The sequence below is a fragment of the Pleurodeles waltl genome, chromosome 12 (assembly GCF_031143425.1).
Source record: "Pleurodeles waltl isolate 20211129_DDA chromosome 12, aPleWal1.hap1.20221129, whole genome shotgun sequence".
Classification (NCBI taxonomy): Eukaryota; Metazoa; Chordata; class Amphibia; order Caudata; family Salamandridae; genus Pleurodeles; species Pleurodeles waltl.
Genome location: NC_090451.1, coordinates 248,985,671 through 249,008,491, shown reverse-complemented (window position 1 = coordinate 249,008,491; position 22,821 = coordinate 248,985,671). Strand labels below are relative to the sequence as shown.

Sequence of the window (22,821 nt, the reverse complement as noted above, 5' to 3'; positions counted from 1 at the left end):
GAACTAAAAAAATACAGCCAATCAGAGTCCAATCTTCAGATAACTGCATGTTACCATGATGTCTTCCTCTTTCTTTTCCTGCTTGCCAGCATATAAGTACCCTTCCGTTCGCTATTAACAAACGTGTGTGTTTAATCTTGTCTTATTTTTACCAAAGCAAATTTGTTGTGCTAGCTGTTGGGGGGGTACACCTCAGAGACCCTTTGCGGCAATCATTAGTTTCAGGTTTCCGCTTGAGTCCTGTATGGCTGCTAGAGGGCATCAGCTGTGCGCTCGCACTTGTACGCGATGCATGCAGGCTTGACAGATAGCGGGAGACTGTCGCTCAAGTTAGCTGGCCTAGGTGCCTCGCTCCAAAACCAGAGCCGGCTGGAAGCCTGACGCCCGTCTTGTGACGGGTCTGTATTAGAACTAACACATGATTGTTGGAGACAGTGGACCCTTGCTGAGCGCATCGGCACACGCATCGGCAGCTGAGTGTGCGTTGTTCGTGACATAGGCTGTCACAAGGGCCCCGGATAAGGCGAGATATCAGTAACCCCCTGAGATCGGGGAGGGGGACGTGGGCCATAAACAGTACATTGCGCCCAGTGCAGCCAAAACACCTCCAGCTTGCACAGGCCCAAAAGAATTGTGCCATTGTGCCCCCTCTTGGCCTGTGGGCCTAGCTCTCAGTGGGAAATTGGGTCTCCGGTACACGAGTTTTGCCTACAGATATAACTTGTCGTGTTGCGTAGGTTCTCATTTTCCTAATCATACTACTGGATTTTGTGCAGCGGAATCACCTGAATTGTGGGTTACTGATTACAATCCTACACCATTTGACACCTGTTAGCCTAATCCAGATTTTCTGGACAACTAGCAGTCTCTCATCTCCACCCGAGAGCGGGGATGATTGTGGCAACTGGGTGGATGACAAAGAGGACTCCTCAGGGCAATTCTAGTCGATCAGATCTCATCCTTTTCTTTTAGTTACATTAGTATCACACAGGCAAAGACAAACAGAAGCAGAGTATAGTTCAATAAGGTTTATTGAAGTAACTTAATCATAGATAAAAGTGGCATGTATTACAATAACTAGGATAGTAAAACACACTAGAAGCAAAATTGTGAGGAAGAGATTGAAACACAAAAATACTGGCTAAAGTGCACTACTGCAGGCCTCGTTTGCTAAAATAATCATGTCTAAAACATGGCTAAAATAGCTATACAACACCCTCCCCTTGCCGGTTCAATGTGGTTCAAAGCCTAAAATGAAACAAAAAGCTACTAAAATCTATTCATAAAAGTATAAAATCATGAATGTCAATGATGACAAGTTAAAAGTTACTTGAGCATGTGGTAAAAGGGGTAATTTAAAACCTCAGCACTGTTGCCAATAAAACTGAATTCAAAAGTCAATGTCATTTTTAAACTAAGAACTGCATCAGAGTACTGCTCTGCATACATACAGACACCCTTTTGTGTGCCCCAAGAGAAGTCATGGCAAAATATTCAGAGGAGGAATGCTTGTAGGCCTTCCCCATTGACAGAGTTTTACGGACGGTGGATGCTTCTACCCACCAGGCCATAACCACAGCGATTGAACCTTTAGAGCGCCACCTACTAGCACTTGAGGCAGTATGCCCCTTTCCCCTTCCCGAGCTTTGTCATCCTCAAAAGTGCTCACAAGTGCAAAAGTGATACGGGCCTCAATCTAGAGGCTTGACCACCTAAAGAAGGCCTTTTGACTGCTCTCCTGACAGAGAACGTCACTTCTGCCTCCGAGGAGGCCCCCCGTCCCCTGACCTGGATAAAGATGATTTTGCAGTGGACTCACCTGACGAGGCAGGCCGCTCCCTCCCATGGCGCCCCTCACTGAGTCCAGCTTACCAGCACAAGGAGACCTGGGACATGCTGGACCCGAGGACCTAATTCATCCATCCTCCGCAGAATGTACCCCAACTAAGAATGTGGCGAAATATGTGGCCAGCCAACTCAGGAAGTCCATAGACAAGGAGGTCCATGCCTGCTTGAAGGCAGAATGTCCCTGTCCCTTCACCCCCAGGAAGGTGACCCTTACACTAGGATTGGACCCAAGCATGGCCACCTTCCTCCAGAAGTATATTCTTACAAACTCCTGGACATCAGTGGGCTTTTGACCAAGATCCTCGACCTCGCGGAGGACACAAAATTCTCTGGCAACCTGGTGTCAGCTGATGTCCTCTCCTGATGGGCTCAGTGGGCTGTGATTTTCTCAGGGAACACTAATTGCGCCCTCTCAGCAGAATGACACCTCTCTTTTTTGCTGAAAGTAGACCCCGAGCTGGGAGACCTGGCAAACACGAAGGCTCTTCGGGGAGCCTTTCATAAATGAGCTGAGCAAGTTTGTAGCCAGGTTCAGAACGCTCAACAAGGCACAGACTTCAGTCAAGGTTTTTCACCCTAGGGTTTTCATCGGGGCCAGTCGTGGTGGGGAGGGCTCGACCAGCTGCTTCTATGTAGAAGCCTTCTCGAAAGGTTGCAAGAAGCTACAGAAGCAGACCAGGAAGGGGGAGTTCTTAGCCTCATGCAGAGGTTTCAGCGGACGGTACCCCAGAGGATCATCCAGGGGACACTTCCAAGCGGGTAAGAGTTTCTCTTTCTTCCCTACTAAAAGGGGGAGGCAGACTAGGCCGGTTTGCGCAGGCATGAGCAACCCTCACGTCCGATGCATGGGTCTTGCAGGCCATCAGTGGGTTTTGCACAGAGTTCTATGGGACCCCACATCAGCCTATGCTCCCAAGGATGCTGACCTCTTCAAATCAGCAGTCTTTACTGACAGACAAGGAAGTTGAAGATCTCACCCAGAAGGAGGCCATTACCCTGACACATCTCTGCCCAAAGGGGTTTCCAAGCAATTTCTTTCTTGTGGACAAGAGGGATGGTGGCCAGAGACCAGTCATCAACCTCTGAGAATTCAATGGGTGGCTGGTATACTGCCACTTCAAGATGGAGGGGAAACACCTCTTGAGGGACTTGTTGCATTCCAACAACTGGATGGTTCATTTGCACCTTCAGGATGCGTACTTGGTGATTGTAATTCTTCCCCTGCACTGCAGGTTTCTCTAATTCCAAAGGAGAGACCAGGTGTTCAAATTAACCTCTCTGCCATTTGGGCTGCCATCCACCCTGTGATGTTTTACCAAAGTCCTCAAACCAGTGGTGGACCATCTTCAGCCTCAATGTCTCCCACACATAATCTACTTGGATGACATCCTGCTGATGGAGCAATGCCCGATCTGATTGGCGGATCAGCTTCAAGTAACGATTCACTTGTTGGTGTAGCGATAGGGCTTCATTGTCAACGAACAGAAGTCCCTTTTGACTCCCTCGACCACAGACAACCTTTTCAGAGCCTGTGGTGGACTCCAGTTCAAAACTCACTGAGTCTTCCCTCCCGAAAAATCACCAAGATTCATCACATGCTGCGGTGGATGCTGTCCAGATCCTCCACCTCTCTGACAGGTGGCCCACATGGTGGGCCTTCTTTCCTCATCGGTTCAGGTGATCTTTCTGGTCCGTCTGCACCACAGGGCCCTTCAACACCTCAGGGCCTCCCATTTATGCAAGGGCCACCAATAGTCAGAGCAGATCCCTTGCTCGGACGAAGTCCGGGACGAGATGCAGTGGTGGCTGGCACACATGGAAGCCTTGAACGGGCGCGCCATATTTGGTTCACACCCGGACATCGTGTTAGAATCCAATGCCAAAAATCCATCTGGGACGCCCATTGTGGGGAGTTGTCTACAGGTGGATAATGGTCTGCAGAGGAGCAACAACTCCATATCAGTGTCTGGAACTGATGGTGGGATCCTTCACAATAAAATGCTGGATGAGGGATATGGTGCAGTACCATGTGCTGTTGAAGATGGACAACATATCAGCCATCCGGTATATCAACCATCTGGGGGGCACCAGATCAAAAGCCCTGGCAAATCTAGCCAAGGACCTATGGGAGTATTGCCTCACAATCATCATATCGCTCACAGTGGAATATCTTCTGGGAAAATCCAATGTGGTCGCGGATTGATAGCTCAGACAATGGTCGGATTCTAGCCTATGGCAGTTAAAACCGCAGGTGTTCAGGGCACTGGAAGCCCAGTGGGGTCTGTTCTCAGTAGACCTCTTTGCCTTGAGGTTGGATCACCAGGTTCCGAGATTTTTCAGTTGGAAACCGGATCCACTGGCAGCTGCAACGGATGCTTTCCTGCAAGACTGGGTGAAGGAGCAAGGGTATGCTTTTCTCCTGTTCTCAATGATCATGAGGCTATCGGCTCAAGTGAGGTGCCAGGGCATGAGACTAGTTCTGATCACTCCCTGCTGTGGGTTGCAAGTCTGGTTTCCAATTCTTCTGGAACTTTCTTGGGATTCTCCAGTTCCTCTGCCCCATACGCTGGATCTCCTGGCAATCCTCATCCCCTGATACTCCAGGGTCAGATGCCCCTCACGGCTTGGTGGATTCCAGGCATTGCTGGAGGGGTCTCAGGCCTTTCGGAGGACACTGAGAGAATTCTCTCTGGGGTTCGGGCGGATAGTACTAATAAACGGTACACGTCCATGTGAACACAGTGGGTGCATTAGTGTATTCAAAAGACCCAGGACCCCCTGGGGTTTGTCATGGTCCCTATCGCAAGCTTCTTGGCTTCCCTGGTGGCACAAGGACTAGCATACAGGACTGTAAACTTGTATCAATCAGCCATTTCAGCGGGGCATGTTCCGATCCAGGGCTCTCAAGTAGGAGAGCACCTTCTAGTGTGCAGAGTAATGAGAGTTATTCACCTTCTCTCTTCCCCCTGGCCCCTGTGGTCGTCAGTCCTGTGGGCCATTAACCAGTGTATTGCATCTCTTTCAGTCCTGGCAATGAAACAAATTTTTGTCCCACAAGCAGCAATCAGCAAAACTGGCTATGTTGCTTTGTTTGGTTTCATGCTGCAGGGTTTCAGATGTCCGTGCCCTGGATATCACGGGACGCGCCTTTACTCCGGAGGGAGTTACTTTTCACATTTCGAGATGCACAAAATCAAATTCGAGGGTGGTGTCTTACCCAGCCTTCAACAAACATCCAAAACTGTGTGTTGTGCGATGCTTTAAAGCGTACGAAGGCATGACGGACAAGTTCCACCCTCCGGGAGAAAGTCAGCTTTTTTAGGAGCAGTTTGTCTCATTTATGTCATTTTTATATTTTTTTTATGGGGTCAGACAGGATCAAAGGTGAGAATCTTAGGCTGCACTCAAGAAAGAGGAAGACGTCGGGGGAACGTGCGGTTATCTGAAGATTGATGGACTCTGATTGGCTGTATTCTTGTAGTTCTTTCTGGTGGGTTGATGGGAAAGATAGTTTTTGCTGGTGTTGAATCTGCTGCAAATAAAACAAAAGAAGGAAGAGAGCATAATCCCCGCCTCTGTGTCCTTAATAGAATTGAAACGTTCCTTCGTGTTCACTAGGACATTTTTTTCATTTTAGGCACCTCCTCCACTTAAAAGGAGTTTTTAAATCCATAACTACCTGTTGAAATGTTTAAGAATGGAGAGAATTGAAGGAAGTGCAGAAAATATACTGGTCTAACATAAGATTTGTGTGGAAGATGTGGGTTAACTTAAGTAGGGTAAGGGCTGGGAGTTGTATTTCTCTTTATGCGCACAATATTTAGTTAAACTACTTTAATCACTTACATGAGTTAGTGAGCACTGAAGTAGTGGTCCCAGAAGGGTTGTCTATTAAAGCTGGAATGTAGTAGAAAACTCTATTAATCTCAGATAGAAGCATGCCCTATTGAAGAAAATACGACCTTCACAAGTGAAAGAAGGGTAGGTACTGTGGACTCAGGGTGTGGTAAACAAAGTGTCGAGTGAGATACCAGGAATAAATGACCAGGGAAAGATAAAAGACAAAACTTAGGGAGAAACAAGAAAGAAGGCAGCTTTTGACTAAATGTGGAGTTACTTAAAATGGATAGTTAAAAATAGGAACAACAAGTCTGGTGTGTACTTTTAAGGACTGGCTATAGGACGTTTTCGTGCTGCTAGGTCCTCATTCCATCAACTCTTCAAAAAAAGTACAAGTGAAGTACAGATGGAAAGTGGGTTGTGGATCAGCCCACTTTTTATATTGGCTTTCATTAGTTATTATATGGTTTTCCATTGCTTGGATGGGCTGCTCTTCAAGACCATGTCTTTCATGTATGTCTGCATCGTCTCATTTGTTTTCCTGTTAAATTCTGGTGAAGGAGACTCATGTAGTCTTTTTGGTAGACTAGAGACACTGTTTCTTCTTTGATAAATCTACATTGCTAAAACAATACCTATATAATTGCTGGTTTATTGTTAAGTAAGGGCACCTGTTTGGATATCTTATCCTGTCATATTAACATATTCATTTGTTTTACTTTGTTTTCATAATAAGATGTTGTTGGATTTACAGATAAAGACATATGCACATAAATGCCTATATTATGAAAATACTGTCCTTTTGTAAAAAAAATAAAAAAAAATAAAAAAATAAGAAATGTAATAGTTTGCTCTATGTGGCTTTTAATTTCAGTCCTTACATTGTAAACGTCTGACTCGTTTTCTTAACAGTCTTCTTTGAGAGTACAGGTAAGTCTGCTATTGCAGTCTTTTCAGAAAGTGGAACAAGTTGTATCTTCCGATTATTAGATTTTAAGTCTATGACACATGGAAGAATTATACTCAAATTTACCATTTACTAACAAATATCCTAAAATAATCATCGGCCATAATAGTTTTGAACTAATTAGACCTATTGGCTTTGCCAATGGTTGTCATTATTGTGGTGTTTTTATCTAAACTGTTGGACCATTGTTTTGCTGCACCCCTACAGTATCTGGAGTTCTGTGATATGGTGATTTTGTTGGAGAATGGCCGAATAAGCGAAAAGGGCACGCACAAGGAGTTAATGGATGCGAACCAACGCTATACAAACCTCATTCAGAAATTCAAGACTCACTCAGAGGTATGTGAACTCTTGTTTTTCTTCTAAAACATTTAGTTGCTTCTCTGAAGAGAAATAGGTAATTACGGGAACATTTATACATGTTTGTTTCATAATGTCTTCAATTTCTGTTAAGGAAAAAAAACGCCCTGACAGAGGAATTACCCCTTATCTTCGTTAACAACCATCTTGCCTTTTGAGATTTGCGGCTCTCCTGTGAATACCTGAGATGAATCGTAGACTGACACAAAGCATTAATTCTGTTTATTTACCCTCTTTAATTATAGGACATAAATTAGGAAATGTCCAAAACTCAATTTACCTTTCAACAAAAAATAACTCTTATAAATTAGGGGGATGTTTTTTAAGCAACCTGTTGAAATCACATTCATGTGATCAATCCTCTTATACTTCTAAGGCATTCTGTAAATAAGAGGGGGATCCTCATTTCAGCCTTTTCAGTGTAGGCCACACAATCTAAGATCCTATGTGCATTCAAAAATAATGTTTAGAAGTTGAAGCGTTTCCAAGGATATGCTTTTGAGACTTCACATGAAGTGTCAATTACAATGTAAGTGGTCCTTAAGCAACAGGCATAATACACAAACGTAGTAAAACTATTCATGAACTGTTAAGTACCCTTTACGCAATACATAAATGTGATATGCTGCATTGTTCATTATTTTTTTCTTCTTACTGTAAGGTAGTATTTTTTAAGTTTTCATGTAAATTACAATATTATTCCTTTTTTTTTTTTTAAAGATGTTTTTTATTGTGTCAAATACAAGAACATTAACTTAACATTGCCAGGACAGAGATATGCAGTTGTGAATATATATGCATAAGGAATATTGTACTTATAAATGCATATTAAACATGTACATGAATTAGGCATATACAGCAATATAGTATCAAAGACTCCAAGTTTGAATAAAGAAAGAAGAAAGGGAGAGGGAGAAGAGCTATAGGGATAGAAAAGGGAATCAAGTGATAGCCATGTGGAGAGAGAGGTAATAGACATTAGTTACAGCGAATGTAAGATGAAATAAGTATATATAAGAAGAAAAACAGGAAATATATTGAAATTTTTTTAAAAAGGAGGAGAAAAATCAATTTCCTTCGCAGTGCGTGAGAGATAGTTACTTAATGGAAACCATAGCTGATGACGTTTGAAGAAAGTTCCTGTTGAATCAAGCTTGTAGCTGTCAAGTCTATGATGATAACATACAGAATTCCACCTCTGTCTGAGAGTAATGTTCTCCGAAGATTTCCAGTTAGAAGTAATAATAGAGATTGCAATAGGAAGCAAAAGGTCCACCAATTTTCCAAGAGGCCTGAATGAGCTCCAGATATCGTGTATGCCACCCAAAAACAGTAATTCATATGACATTGGTAAGGAGATCTGAGCTATTGCTGAAATGCGAGACCATATTGAGGACCAAAAAGTAGATAGGGATGGACAGGAAAAAAACATGTGAAAGTCATTACCCTGCTCAGTGTGGCAGCACCAACAATAGTCATTTTGTGCAAGTTTGAGTTTGTAAAGGCGTACAGGAGTGTAGAAAAGTCTATTATAAAAAAATATAGGGTCTGTGTGAGGCTTGCAGTGCGTGCAGTGGAACGTATCTTATACCATATTCTATCCCATAAAGAAGTTGGCCAAACAACACCAAGATCTGATTCCCACAATGTCTCAATAGGTGATTTGAGTCTAGGTGAAACACACGTTCTTAAAAGTTTATAAATTCCAGCTAGGATAATTAGAAGTTACAATCGGGTGTGGAGATGACGCAAGAGAAGAATGATTATGATGTTTAAGTTTATTGAGGGCCTCTTGGACTAGAGTAGAAAGAATGATATATTGGGATTTTATGCGGATAGGGAGATTATAAATTGCTGAAAGAGTAGTAAAAGGGATGATAGTCTTTATGATATAATTGGGAAATGAGAAGAATACCTTTAGTCATCCAAGCCTTCCAACACAAGGTTTTACCTTGTTTCCTAAGCGAACTATTGTGCCAAATAGGACTGTTAAAGAATTGATTAATGGGGGAAAGATGCGAAATAAAAAAAGGTTTCAGTAAGTTGACTGAATGGGAGATAGTGCTGGGCAACCAGAATTTGGGAGGGTTAGACAGAAATATGATGTGTTTATGGGAAAAGGGAGAAATAAATGTTTCTTCCAAAGAGAACCGTAGCTTTTTAGGGGCATCATCGAGTGTAGATATATAGGGATGTATTTGCTTAATGCCAAAAGATTTGTGATAAGTTATAAAGTCAGGGAAATTAACTCCACCTTGTACTTTAGGAAGTTTTAATTTCGAGAGAGAGATTTGGGATTGTTTACCGTTCCACAGGAACTTAGATAGAATTTTGTCAATTGAACTAAAAAATAGTTTAGGTATCTTGATAGGAAGCATCATAAGGAAGAAGTTAATGATAGGGAGAAGCATCATCTTAATGGTGTCCAAGCGGCCCCACCACGTGAGATATAACAGAGACCATTTCTGTGTGAGATCTACAAGCTTTGCAGATAAGATTTCTAAATTAGTCCTTAATGTATCCTTGAGAGTAGTGCAGCACCATACCCCCAGGCATTTAATCTTAGAAGAATTCCAAGATAATCCTGCATCAAGCAATACAGAGCCAGTGCAATGAGCATTAAGTGGTAAGACCACTGTTTTGTCTATATAAAGTTTATAGCCAGATACATCAGAATATAAGTTGAGCTCATGCAGGAATGCAGGAAGAGAAGTGTCAGGGTGAGACATGAACAAAAGAATATCATCAGCATATGCCATAAATTTGATGTGTGCATTATTAATTTGAAACCCCGTAAATTGTTCAGACGTTTTTAATTGGTATAGAAAAGGTTTGAGAGCCGAAATAAATAGTAAAGGAGATAATGGGCATCCCTGACGAGTACCCCTTTTAAGAGGGGAAAAAAGGAGATCGGATACCATTTGTTATAACCGAGGAACATGGTGAGGAAAAAAGAATGGATATAAAATGTCGGAATTTAGTACCTAGTCCATGCGATTCCAATGCTTTCGACAAGAAACCACAGTAGACCCTATCAAAGGCCTTTTCCTCATCCAATGATAAAGCTGCCAGAGGAATCTTAAGTTTAGATGCCTTGTTAATAATATTTTAAAAAAGTACGGGAATTATCTGCTGCATTTCTATTAGGGATAAAACCAGATTGATGAGAATCAATAAGGTCAGGTATATATGGGAGTAAACGGAGAGCTAAAACTTTGGCATAGAGTTTACAATCAGTATTAATTAAAGATATGGGTCTATAATTTTTACAGTCAGTCGCATCCCGATCTTTTTTGGGAATAAGACAAATCATGGCCTCCGTAAATGAGCCAGATGCAGAACCTGACATTATAAAATGATTAATTAATTGAAAGAGTTTGGGGAAAAGAGACTTAACAAACTGAATAAAGAATTCTACTGTGAAGCCATCTGGGCCTGGAGCCTTACCCTTGGGGAGAGATTGTAAAGCTGTATATAGTTCGGTAAGTTGTAGGGGTTGGTCTAAAGATGAGAGGTCAATCTGCAATGGGTCTCTTGGTTTGAGATTAGCGAAATATTGGTTGAGAGATTCAACTGTTGGTATGTGTTCTGGAGTGTACAGGTCCTTATAGTAAGAAGCGAAACACAATGCTATATCTTTATCTCTAAAGTGTTTAACACCATTGTTATCTGTGATAGATTTAAAAGTTGTTTTTCTTTTCTTTGTTTCAATTATCGAGCTAGAAGAGAACCAGCTTTATTGTTACCACCATAATATCTGGCATTTATTTTCAGGAGGGTGCTGCATGCTTGTTCAGTTTGTATATTGGTTAAACTCCATTTTAGCTGAGACTAGTGCTTCAAGATGTGATTTACTAGTTTTGTGAGTATAGTATTCATGTTCTAGGGACTTTATATTTTCAAGGATGGAAGTCGATTTTTGTTGAGCAGACTTTTTTTTTGAGTGAGCGTAACTTATGATTAAACCCCTAGAGGCTGCTTTGAATGCATCCCACACAAAATGAAATGATAGTTGATCACTATCGTTGATGTAAAAGTATTCTTCTATAAACTTACTGTAGGAAGCGATAAAAGTAGCATCTGAAAGTAGAGAGTTATTAAACCTCCATGAAGATGTTTTAGAACCATTAAGAAAAAGATCAAGGTCAGTCATCATAGGTGCGTGATCTGAGATCAAAATAGCACCGATTTCGGAGTTGAGCATATGTTTCAATAAACCTTTACTCAAAAAGATATAATCAAGCCTGGAATGGGAATGGTGGGTGGGAGAATAAAAAGAGTTTTCCAAGAGGTCGGGATTGCATACTCTCCAGGAATCAGAGAGAGAATGCTGTAAAATAAAGTTTTTTAAAGCTTTGTGGGAGGCATGTGGAATGAAATGTGACATGGAACATCTGTCCAAAAATGGATCGAGAATTTGGTTGCAGTCACCACCAATTAGTAAATTGTTTGAGGAATGTTAAGAGACAATATGTGAAAGATTCTTCCAAAAATTTGGATCTGGATGTGTGGGGCCAAATATATTTAGGATAGTAAGAGAAATATTGTCAATTGTAAATGTAACAAGTACCCAGCGACCTTCTGTATCTTGATGCTGTGAAATTATGGTAGGTTTGAGAGATTTATGACGGAGTATAATTACCCCATTTTTGTTTGTGATGGAAGGGGAGTAGAAAATGTCCCCCACCCATTGTTTTTTAAGCTTAATTGCCTCAGAGTCGTTGAGGTGAGTCTCTTGCAACAAAGCAATGTGGCATTTCAAACGAGCTAGGTGAGATAAGACACGCTGACGTTTAATGGGGTGTTTAAGCCCCTTAACATTCCAAGTAACAGTTCTAAGTTGCATAACAAGAAGTATTAATAAACAACTGCTGTAACAAGGAAAAAACTAGGCATATCAATTTTGCAAAAGCAAAGAAATGGGAAAGAAACAAGATAGTAAAGAAAAAGAAAAGGAGGAAGATGACCTCTAGAAGTTGTATATACATGGATGTGGCAATACAGGGACTAAAGTCCACGAAAGCTAAAGAAAACAAGATAGAAAGTGAATACCCCGAAAGGTAGAGGGACAGCGGAGAACCTGAAAAGACAGGCAAGAGTGGCTTCAGCACAAGAAAAGTGATATTAGATATTAAAACATATGAAGGCGAGTTTCTTGGAAGAAAAAAAAAAACCATACAAACGAAAAATGTACCATTCAGGAGACCAAATAACGTAATAACTACAGTAAAGGACTGTGACATGAAAAACAATAAAAATCAAAGCTTACCAGTGGAACGTGTAGGAGAACAGTTTGGATGGTGAGAAAGGGATACGGTTGGGAAAGGAACATGAGGATTGCACAAAGAACACTATCTAAAAAAATAAAATATATATATCTATATATATATACATATATATATATATAGCTATATATATAGATATATATAAGAAAATAAGAAGATGCAGAGAAGGAAAACAGTGGATATAAATATTAAACATAACCTTTACTATTAAAATGTCCAGAAAAAAAAAAAAAAGAAACAACATTAAAGATAAATTAAATTATATCTTCAAGTAATTGTAGATGCTCCTAGTTACATTGCTTCTGTTTTGTGTTGGTTAATAAACGTTTGTAGTGCTGAAGGTTCCTCAAACAAGTAAGATTTGTCCTTAAATGTAATTTTGAAAAGGCATGGGTGAAGAAGACCATATCGAATAGTCAAGGATTTGAGTTGTGGATGTAAGTCCAAAAACTGTTTGCGACTTGCAGCTGTAGCAGGAAAGAAGTCTTGTGTGAAAAACACTTTATGACCTGACCATAGCAAAGAGCCCATCTTTTTGGCTTCCGAGAGTATTTCCATCAAGTCAGTAAATTAAAGAAAGAGAATAATAATTCCTCTAGGATGTGCACGAGGGCCAGTTGAAGTCTGTGGACCTAAATGATGTGCCAGTTGGATAGAGAGGGGAGAGGTAGGAGGCAAGCGAAGAATTGAAGGTATTGCTTTTTGAAGGAATGCAATCATGTTGGAGCCTTCCGAACTTTCTGGAATCCCAAAAAGGCGAAGATTATTTCTCCTATTTCTGTTTTCTAAGTTTTCAGTAAGCCTTTTAAGTTGAGCTATGTCCTTAGAGATCTGAGGATTGACAGTGTTACAATCTTCAAGGTTACTGACTCTCTGTTCCAGAGTACAAATTTGTTGTTCGTGTTGGGACCATTGCTCCTCAATACGTTGCAAAGAGGCATTAGTGTCCATCATAAAGGGCTTTAGTGCACGCAATCCCTCCATGACATCATCTAGAGTAAGATGCGAGGTGATTTTGAGGGAGAATCAAGGTCTTTTTTGGGGCGCTTGACGGAGGAGATGTTAGATTTTTTTTCGCAATTGCGCTAGCAGCATGAGATGAAGAGGCGCTATCCTTTAAAAAGACTGCAGCACTATCCATTGTTAAAGCTGATGGCAGAGAAGATTTAGTTATATGTGTGCGCACCACTCGAAGAGGATTATTAGACTTGGAGAAAGGTGATGACTGGCAACTCTGAGAATTATGTGGTCTCCCCATAAAAGCCAGCAGCAATTTGGTAATAGGAAGCCAGCAATGTGAGGTGTTGATGAAATTATATTACAATGAGAAGCAACAGAGCAAAATATAATAAAAAATATATAAATAGAAAATCCTAAATTATTCTCTCATAACAGGCATGACAGAATACCACAAGAGCAAAGCACTTTACTGCACATAGTCAAACAATTGGTGACTAGTTTTAAGGGAATCTTCTGAAAAGGAAAAAATCCCCTCCGTCAAAGGAAAGCATTTACCATGTTATGAAGAGCAATTTGAAAGAGCTCCTTGACAAGAGCTGCCAGTGAATACTGAAAGTTGAAAACCTCAGCTAAATGTGTTTGAAGTGAGAGGTCAAAAGTTCAGTTGGCTGTCAGAAGGTAATAAATATTCCATTGCAGAGGAAACTAGATTTGTAGAGTCATGTCCAGGCAAGCAGTTAAAAGTCAAATAGAAACATCTCTGTGAAAGTTTAGGTTTGTGCAGAGGCTTACAGACGCATATAAATAATTACCTTAGGCCCTCACATGAAGTCTCTGAAATGACTTCAAAACTCGATGTCTCTGTAAGATAAAGGCATATTTATGCAGCTGCAGTGCTCCGGTGCTCAAAAATGCTGAAAAAATTTATCATTTTGATGTGAAAACATCTCCTTCTTTCCAGGAGCCTCACAGAGCTCTAAAGAGCAGGGCCATCTTGCTCTTGCGTGACCTCCAGCCACGCCCCCTACAATATTATTCCTAATAGTGGTGCTTTCTTTTCTTTGTCTGATCTGGCTGTGCTTACAAAGCAACAAGAACTTGGTGGAGCAATGCAATGAATTCTATCTTTGGAACTATGTGGGTTATTACAAAAACAGTAATAAAGTGAAAACACTAAACAATAATTTGTTAATTTACAAAATTACACCAAAACAACAAATATCCAACAAGAAGAACCGAAGACATGAGTTTTTAAAGTTTTAAATGACCATAGCACCAAAAGTACTAAGTGCCAATGATAATCTATGTTTACTTTAGGACAGGACCTAGGTATACTGTGAGACTGACTGATATGGATCCTGGGGTACGATACACTAAGTGGAACAGTATGGTCATGGGTTTTACCTTCAGACTTAGGGCCTGATTTAGATTTTGGTGGAAACTGGTCCCCTGTCACTTTTTTGATGGAAACCCCTTCCTCCAGCTTGTTGGTCTGCTTGCCAGATTTAGATGTTGTCAGTCCTAGAAAATATAACCTACCAGAGTCCTGCCGATTCGGCCAATGATTTACATCTGCCTTGACGGCGCCATAGGAAACAATGGCTGGCGGTGGGACTATCGTGCAGATTTGGATGTGCCTTACTACCAAGCAAAATATGTCGGTCCAACCTCCACTTCTCACTTGGTGGATTGGGAGAAAGGAGCTGAAAACTTACCTTTTTCTCCATTCCACTTCTGTTTCTGGCTGGGCAACACCCTCTGTCATGGCTGTCACTGGACCACAGAGAAAACAAACCCCTCCCGTCTCTAGACATGAAGGTAGGGAACCCTCATTGACTTTGTACATTGGGGGTCACCGCACATGAGCTCGGGACCACTTCAGACATATACATGTCACAGTAATTGTTAGACCTGACAGCCTTAGGGTGGTCATGCCCTACTTTTTTGCCTACCTGCCTCCCTCTATTTTTCTGACACTGTTTTTGCTGGTTTGAGAACTTTGCACATTTTGCCCCTGCTGGCCAGTGCTAAAGTGCATATGCTCTCTCCTTTAAACATGGCAACATTGGTTTCTACCCAAAGGGCATATTTAATTTACCTGTAAGTCCCTAGTAAAGACCATTACCTGTGCCCAAGGCTGTAAATTAAATGCCACTAATAGGCCTGCAGCACTGATTGTGCCACCCACATAAGTAGCCCCTTAACCAAGTCTGAGGCCTGCCATTGCTAGGCCTGTGTGTGCATTTTCACTCCCACTTAACTTGGCACTTAAAACGAATTGCCAAGCCTTAAATCCCCATTTGTTTTACATATATGTCACCCCTAAGGTAGGCCCTAGGTAACGCATAGGGCAGGGTGCTATGTAGGTTAAACACAGGACATGCATTTATGTGGTTTACATGTCATGGTAGTGAAAACTCATAAAGTCGTTTTCCACTATACGAGGCCTGCTAATCTCATAGAATAGCATTAGAACTACCGTTATACACTTTGAGTGTTAGATTCTGATCCGGAAGAAGTGACACTGTCATGTTTAGTATTGCTAGAATGATAATAGAAAATCCTACTTATTGGTGAAGTTGGATTTGATATTACCATTTTAGAAATGGCACTTTTAGAAAGTAACACAAAAGGATGATGGACGGAGTGTTGAACAATACTAACACCCCCCCCCCAGTCACAGATCTGGGTTTAATCCATCGTTCTTTTGCTCACCATGCCACCCCAGTTTGGACTGAGCCATATGCAAATCAGTCTTGACCCTGTTTCTTATGGGACAGTCCAGCCTGAACTGCCACGCCAGGTCCTCTCTGGACCAGAAACAAGCATCCCGGGACTGGTTTCAGGGTATCACCCTTCATAAGCCAGGCTAGCTTGAATTCCAGTGGCTCAGTGAGCAAGGAACCCACATCTGGGCATACCCTTCCCACTTAGGGCAACTTTAGCAACTCAAAAGAATGATGGACGGAGTGTTGAACAATACAAACACTCCCCCCCCCCAGTCACAGATCTGGGTTTAATCCATCGTTCTTTTGCTTACCATGCCACCCCAGTTTGGACCCAGCCATATGCAAATCAGTCTTGACCCTGTTCCTCATGGGAACAGTGCAGCCCGAACTGCCAAGCCAGGTCCTCCCTGGACCGGGAACAAGGATCCCGGGACAGGTTTAAGGGTATCACCCTTCATCAGCCAGGCTAGCTTGAATCCAGTGGCACAGTGAGCAAGGGAACCACGTCTTAGCATACCCTTCCCACCTAGGGCAACTTTAGCAACACAAAAGGATGATGGACGGAGTGTTGAACAATACAAACACTCACCCCAGTCACAGATCTGGGTTTAATCCATCATTCTTTTGCTCATCATGCCACCCCAGTTTGGACCCAGCCATATGCAAATCAGTCTTGATTCTGGCTGGTGTATGCCCAGATACGGGTCTCGTGCTCACTGTGCCACTGGATTCAAACTAGCCTGGCTGATAAAGGGTGATAGCCTGAAACCGGTCCCAGGATGCTTGTTTCCAGTCCAGAGAGAACCTCAGCACTGCGTCCATCATCCTTTTGTGTTACTTTTAGGAAGTAGGCATTTTTTTTTGCCCTTACTGCCATCTGTCCCTCACAACCCTGTCTCCAATCCACGTCTGGTTTGTGCTTGTTGACAGCTCTCCTTGTGCATTCCATCAAGACAGCCATAAATTAAATTCCACTAATAGGCCTGCAGCACTAAGCCAGAAACCCAGGGCACACAGTCACATCTGCATTCATCTGCATACAGAGTGGGTCTCCCTGGGCAGGAAGGGTGGGTGGAGGGGCTCTCTCTTACATGTCAAAGGCCAGTGGCCTGCCCTCACACAAAGGCCTGATAACACCCCAACAGAGAGGACTGGGCTGAAAGTAGAACGTTTGCACTTCAAAACCACTCTTTGACGTTTCCCCCACTTCAAAGGCACTTTTGGGTATATAAACTGGGTCTCTGACCCCACCAAATCAGACATGTCTGGATCTACACCTGCACTCTGTCAGAGAACTGCCTGGCTGCCCAAAGGACTCATCTGGACTGCTTTGCTGAGGAGGACTGGTGCTCTGCTTGTTGCCCTGCTGGCCTCTGACTTTGCTGGAAGGACTCTGCCTTCCCCAAAAGTGCTCTCCAAGGGCTTGTATTGAGCTTGCCTCCTGTTCTAAAGTCTCAGGGCCGACAAAGACTTCACCAGCCAGCTTTTAGCTAGTTTTCTGACTTCATCGATGCCAAGAACGACTTCAGCTACCCCAGCACCAACGCCGCAGCTGCTCTTGCTCCGTGGATATTGCTGCACGCAAAGACCACGGCTTACAACGCAAGTCCAGCATTGCTGTGACACCTCTGATGTCTTACAGTGTGGTTGCAACACTGTGAAGTCAACTCATCACATCTTGACTGACTGAATTCATCGTCCCCATCTGGTCACAAGGAACCGACCCCTCACCACCGATGCCACACCAGCTCCCTCTGCAATGGGACAGAACTGACGCCTATCCTCACCTGCCTCGCAATAAGGAACTGACACCTCACCTCCCTGGACACCATAATCGACTGACGCTGCACCAGCTCCAGCGGCGCTTCATCTCCACGACCCTGTGCGGCATCTTTGTTTCTTTGCCTTCAAATGTACTGTGCCTGGGGGTCCATGTGACTCCGTGATCGGTTCCTGTGGTGTCAGATTATTGGGAATGACTCGGTCAACAACGCTGTGATACCCCCAGTTGGAGTTACTGAGTTTTCAAGCGCTTTAGTTGGATTTAATCTTTAAAAATCTAACTTTGCTTGTGTACATTGGATTTTCATTGTTCCAACGTTATTTTATTCAGATACATATAATGACCTGTGTGATGTGTTTCTGTAATATTTTCACTGTTACTGTGTGATTTATTGCACAAATACTTTACACGTTGCCTTCAAAGTTAAGCCTGCCTGCTCTGTGCCAAGCTCCCAGAGGGTGAGCACAGGATCATTTGGATTTTGTTGTGACTTACCCTGACTAGGATTGTGGTCCCTACTTGGACAAGGGTGAATACCTCTGCCAACTATAGAACCGATTTCTAATAGTCCATTTTTTAAAATTACTGTGACATGCATATGTCGGGGAGACAATTGTGTCAGACACGGATGGTAACACAATGGTACACAACACATCACACACATACACAAATGTCATTGTTGGCACCACAATGACAGTTCAATCACACCTGTCAATTGTGTGCAGGTGTGCACAATGCAAGGGGACCGGGACCTGTCATGTTGTGCTTTGAGTTGTGTGTGTGAGTCAACATGTATGTGTGCACAATGTGATTGGCCATTTAAAGCGGAGGGAGCTTGAGTGGGCGATGTGTTGTCAGTATGTGTGCCACTTGCATATGGCTTTGATGTTCTGTATGTTGTGTGTTACTGCGTGAAACATTCAGATGAATGTTGTGTGCCAATCTTTTTAGTGATGAGTGTAGTTGTAATGTGTGAGTGTGTGTGTGTTGAGTGTGTTGTTGTGTTAGTTGTGGTTGTGTCATGTGTGGGTGCAGTGTCAATAGCATGTGTGTTGTGTCATAGATGTACATCAATGTGGGTTTGCAGCATGTACGTGTTGTGGTGGAATAGGAATGGATAATAGTGTGTATTCAGTGTATTGTGTGTGATGTATGGGGGCACATATGGCAAAGGTATAGTGTGTGTGTGACTTACCTCTATCCCATAGCCAATTCCATTGTCCAATGTCCATTGGTTCCAGTGACGGCCTCCCTCGGTCAACAAACTGCCGCCAATAGACCCCCTTCAGAACTATAATATCTAAATAAATACAGCAGGCAGATCACTGTCGACTTGGTGGTCTTCTCGGGTCCACAACTGTGCAGTTTGGCTGTGACACTGCCAAGATCCAAATAAGGCCCTAAGTCTGAAAAATGGAGGAAAAAGTGCAAGGCAGCCGGCTGTATCTGGAAAAGATGATGTCAAGTTGGAAAGATGTTGTGCGAGGTCCCATTGAAGCTGTTGGTTTAGGCAGCAAAAGCACAGAGCAGGAGAAATTCAAATTTCCCATCCACCAAATTTCAACCATTGCCAGACAGTTTTTGCAATTTCCGCTGGCCTGGATTTTCTTTTTGGTACTTAGGGTCTGATTTAAATTTCAATGGACAGGTTACTCTGTCACAATGGTGACAGGGTATCCTGTCTGCCAAAATATAAATCTGATATGAAATAATAGGTTTTATATTTTGGCGGACGGTGATATGTTGTGATGGAGTAACCTGTCTGCTGAAATCGAAATCAGGCCCTTAGTCTTTAAATGAAAGTCCTTTTTTCTAGTGGGTTTAAATCATTAGGCTCTACCCAAGAGAGGACTTAACGCAGTCAAAAACCTTCTTGACAAGGGTCTGTTGAAACAGATTTGCTGCTGCAGAGACGATCTTGTGGGATGAATCTGTTTTTTTCAGTGGAGCAAAGTCACGCTTTGACCTGATTGCCTTGGTGGTTGGTCTAAGTACTCCAGTTGATGAAAGTCTGAATTTTTCTCAGTTCTACAACTTCACGGGTGTAAGTCAGTTTTTCCTCTGCTCTTTATCTAAGGCTCCCTAACTCTATGGGAGACTCTTAGACTTTAAAGCCTTCAGTAGGGTCTGGTGCAAGTCTAGTTATGACTGACCAAATGTGAATTTCAAGAAAAAAATTTTTTTTCAGCTTTTTGTGTTCCTGTAGTGACACAGGAGATCAGCCTACTGACCCTTGGAGTCCACTTTTTTGTCCTGGAAATAACCTTACATACGTTTAAGCCATTACAGTTTGCTGTTCTGTGAACAATCCCACAAAGTACCTTACTTCTAAAATTCAGAAAAGGGGAACTCTTCATCCCTTGTATAGAGTCCTTGTGTCCATCCAGAAATGTGACCAGGGAAATGAACAATTTCTTCCTCTGTGCCCGCCAGTTTGGTTTTGTGGGCAGCATCCTTCCTGCAAGTGGAAGGCAAACACCAACTCAGGGTATTGTCTCTGCTGTTGAAGAAGTTTTCATACCTCTGTGCCAGGAAGGCACTGTCGGGCCAGCTGTCCCAGGCTAATTCTAATTAGCCCAACTAGGGCTCAAGCAGGAAAAGCGTAACTTTTGAAAGGTTCCTTTATCCATATATTTTATAAAACTCCAACTTCAACAATGGATTAAATGTAATCAATATGAAAAATAGACTTTGAATGACATTCTAGCTATTTCCTGTCAAAATGTACAATAGTTTGTAATCTTTTGACATGTTCCTGTATCCAGCTTTAGCACTGCCAGTGAGAATGGCCTTTCAGGGATAGTTACTGGAGGAGCATGCCAACTTTAATTTTGCAAATATTCCACTTTACCTTGTGGGCAATAAAGTGTACTTCACGATGAAATATAAAAAGTTCAAAGCAAGGTTTCCTACCTGTCAAAAAGGAGTATTTAGACACGTTTGGCAGTAGGTTTTTAGGCTACTGTGTGCAGGCTACAAGTGGTAGACCTGAGACCATGATTTACAGGCTGACTCTGTGGATGGCACAATAGGTGGTGCAGTCAACAGTTGACATATAAATTCCAAGCCCTGGGTGCAGGCAAGGTACATATTTCAGAGTTCAGCCAATTTAACCAGGTTTACAGCGGAAGCACAAGCACTTTAGTCCTATTTTAACACGGCAAATGTTCACTATAACAGGCAGGGCAAGAATTGTGGGGAAAACGCATCAAAGATAGTAATGTGCTGCAATCTTCATAATGCTTTGTTTTAAACACACTGAAGAAATGTCTATTTTCATGCTAGAAATGAAACTTGGGGATGTTTACACATGAGGTGGCTGGATGCCCCTTCACTGTGATGAAGGTGAACATTGCAAGCAGTTTAATGCACTGTGTGTGTATCTGTCTAGTTTATGTCAATGAACCTAATTATAAGGTTGTCAATATGGGTTTCATTTAGCATTTTGTGATACTGCATGATCACCGACGTATTGATTTAGGAAATGTACAAAGAACTCTGATAGAAAAGTACCAACGAACAATGAAGTCCATTGTTTAAACACCTTTTGCCCTCTGATTATTGTTGCATTATTGCTAAATTCACCTGGTTGACAAACTGTCATCATTTACTAATTTATAAAGACTGTTCCAGTAATTAGAAATACAGAACAGTGCATTTTAATTGCTGGTTCATATTTTTAGGAGCTCTGTTTTCTCTGTTTTCTTTGGATAGTTTAGCCTTTTATACAGAAAATACATTATTTACTAATCCCGCTTAAACATTGCTATACTTTTTCTTTATTGTCATGGAAAGATGCTGTTGCTATTATGGATTAGTATTCTTGATGTAAAAAACGTGTGCTCACATGGACTTTGTTAAAGAACCACGAAAAATCAAAGATTGACTATATGCAAAATTTGCTGTGCAATCCTTTTAAGTTCACCACCTACAATGCAAACTTCACACTCTGACTCCTTTTTTATAACACTGTTAATTGAGGAATGAGCTTAATTCTTAAATGAGTTCTGTTAAGCATTGTGGACTTTTAATAATATTATTAAGAACATTTACAAACACGTAATTTTATTTAAAAACATACTTTTTCACATTCAATACTTTAAGTTGTGATTTGTAAGCAACAGGCATATATTCAGCATAATATATAATAAACTAATAATTTCTAAGCAAAACAATGTGCTATTTTAATATAAGTACTGAATGCGTCTCCTTATTGTGATTTTTAAACAAGAAGTCGGGGAAATGTTTTAATCAAGCCAACTTTTAAAGTTCGGACAAATATGTTATCCTATGTCCTTTTGCTAAGTAGGGTAAATATAAAACCTATTTAGGGCATCAAGCATGAACACACGTTGTACAATGTGTGCAATGCTGAAAACCACCGAACGACTTGTCTGGTTCCTAAAAGCTGATGTCTTCAGATACAGTCGTTTCAATAGCACCAGCTTTAAAAACTTAACAGGTAACATTATCTCAAATGTAGATTACTTTAAACAGTGGCCTGAAAAAATGGTTTAAGTAGTCACTCTTTTTACCTTTGGTAGATACTAACGGTTACTATATAATTGATCTTATCTCTAACCCAGCATGCACAAAATTGCTTTTCTTTTTTTTTTACGTTAAAGACTAATGCATTTTTCGGTTTCTGTTTTGAAAATAAGCCATCTCTTGAAAGCAATGTCGAGGCTTGGTCACTTGAAAACACCCAGCCAGGCACTCTAAAGTAGTAACTCACTCGGGAATGCAATAACTTCTTCATTCAACAGAATGGTTTAAAGTGATGTAATACAATGGTTTATGGAAAACATTCTTAAGAGAACCTTCATTACAATGCCACACAGTGTCTTCACCTCACAGCCTTTACAACGCAAGTCTTTACCATGCATATGCCTTTACCACGCATGATAAGTGTAGTTAAGGTAGGTAAATGTGTGTGTGTGTGTGCATGTGTGTATATATATATATATCATTTTATTTTTTCACTCAAATACTAAAAGGTTACATCGAGGTTATAGTTAGACTCACATTTTAACCATACTAAACCATTGA

At 41.6% G+C, this 22,821-nt stretch overlaps 1 protein-coding gene across 1 annotated transcript in view; it reads left to right on the top strand.

Annotated features, from left to right (window-relative positions):
- LOC138268264 (ATP-binding cassette sub-family C member 12-like) overlaps positions 1 to 22,821 on the top strand; it is a 1,444,059-nt gene that overhangs the window by 952,368 nt on the left and 468,870 nt on the right. The window contains exon 16 of the mRNA XM_069217748.1: positions 6,863 to 6,994. Within this exon, the coding sequence (XP_069073849.1) occupies positions 6,863 to 6,994 (132 nt within the window). The remainder of the gene's footprint in view (positions 1 to 6,862; positions 6,995 to 22,821) is intronic.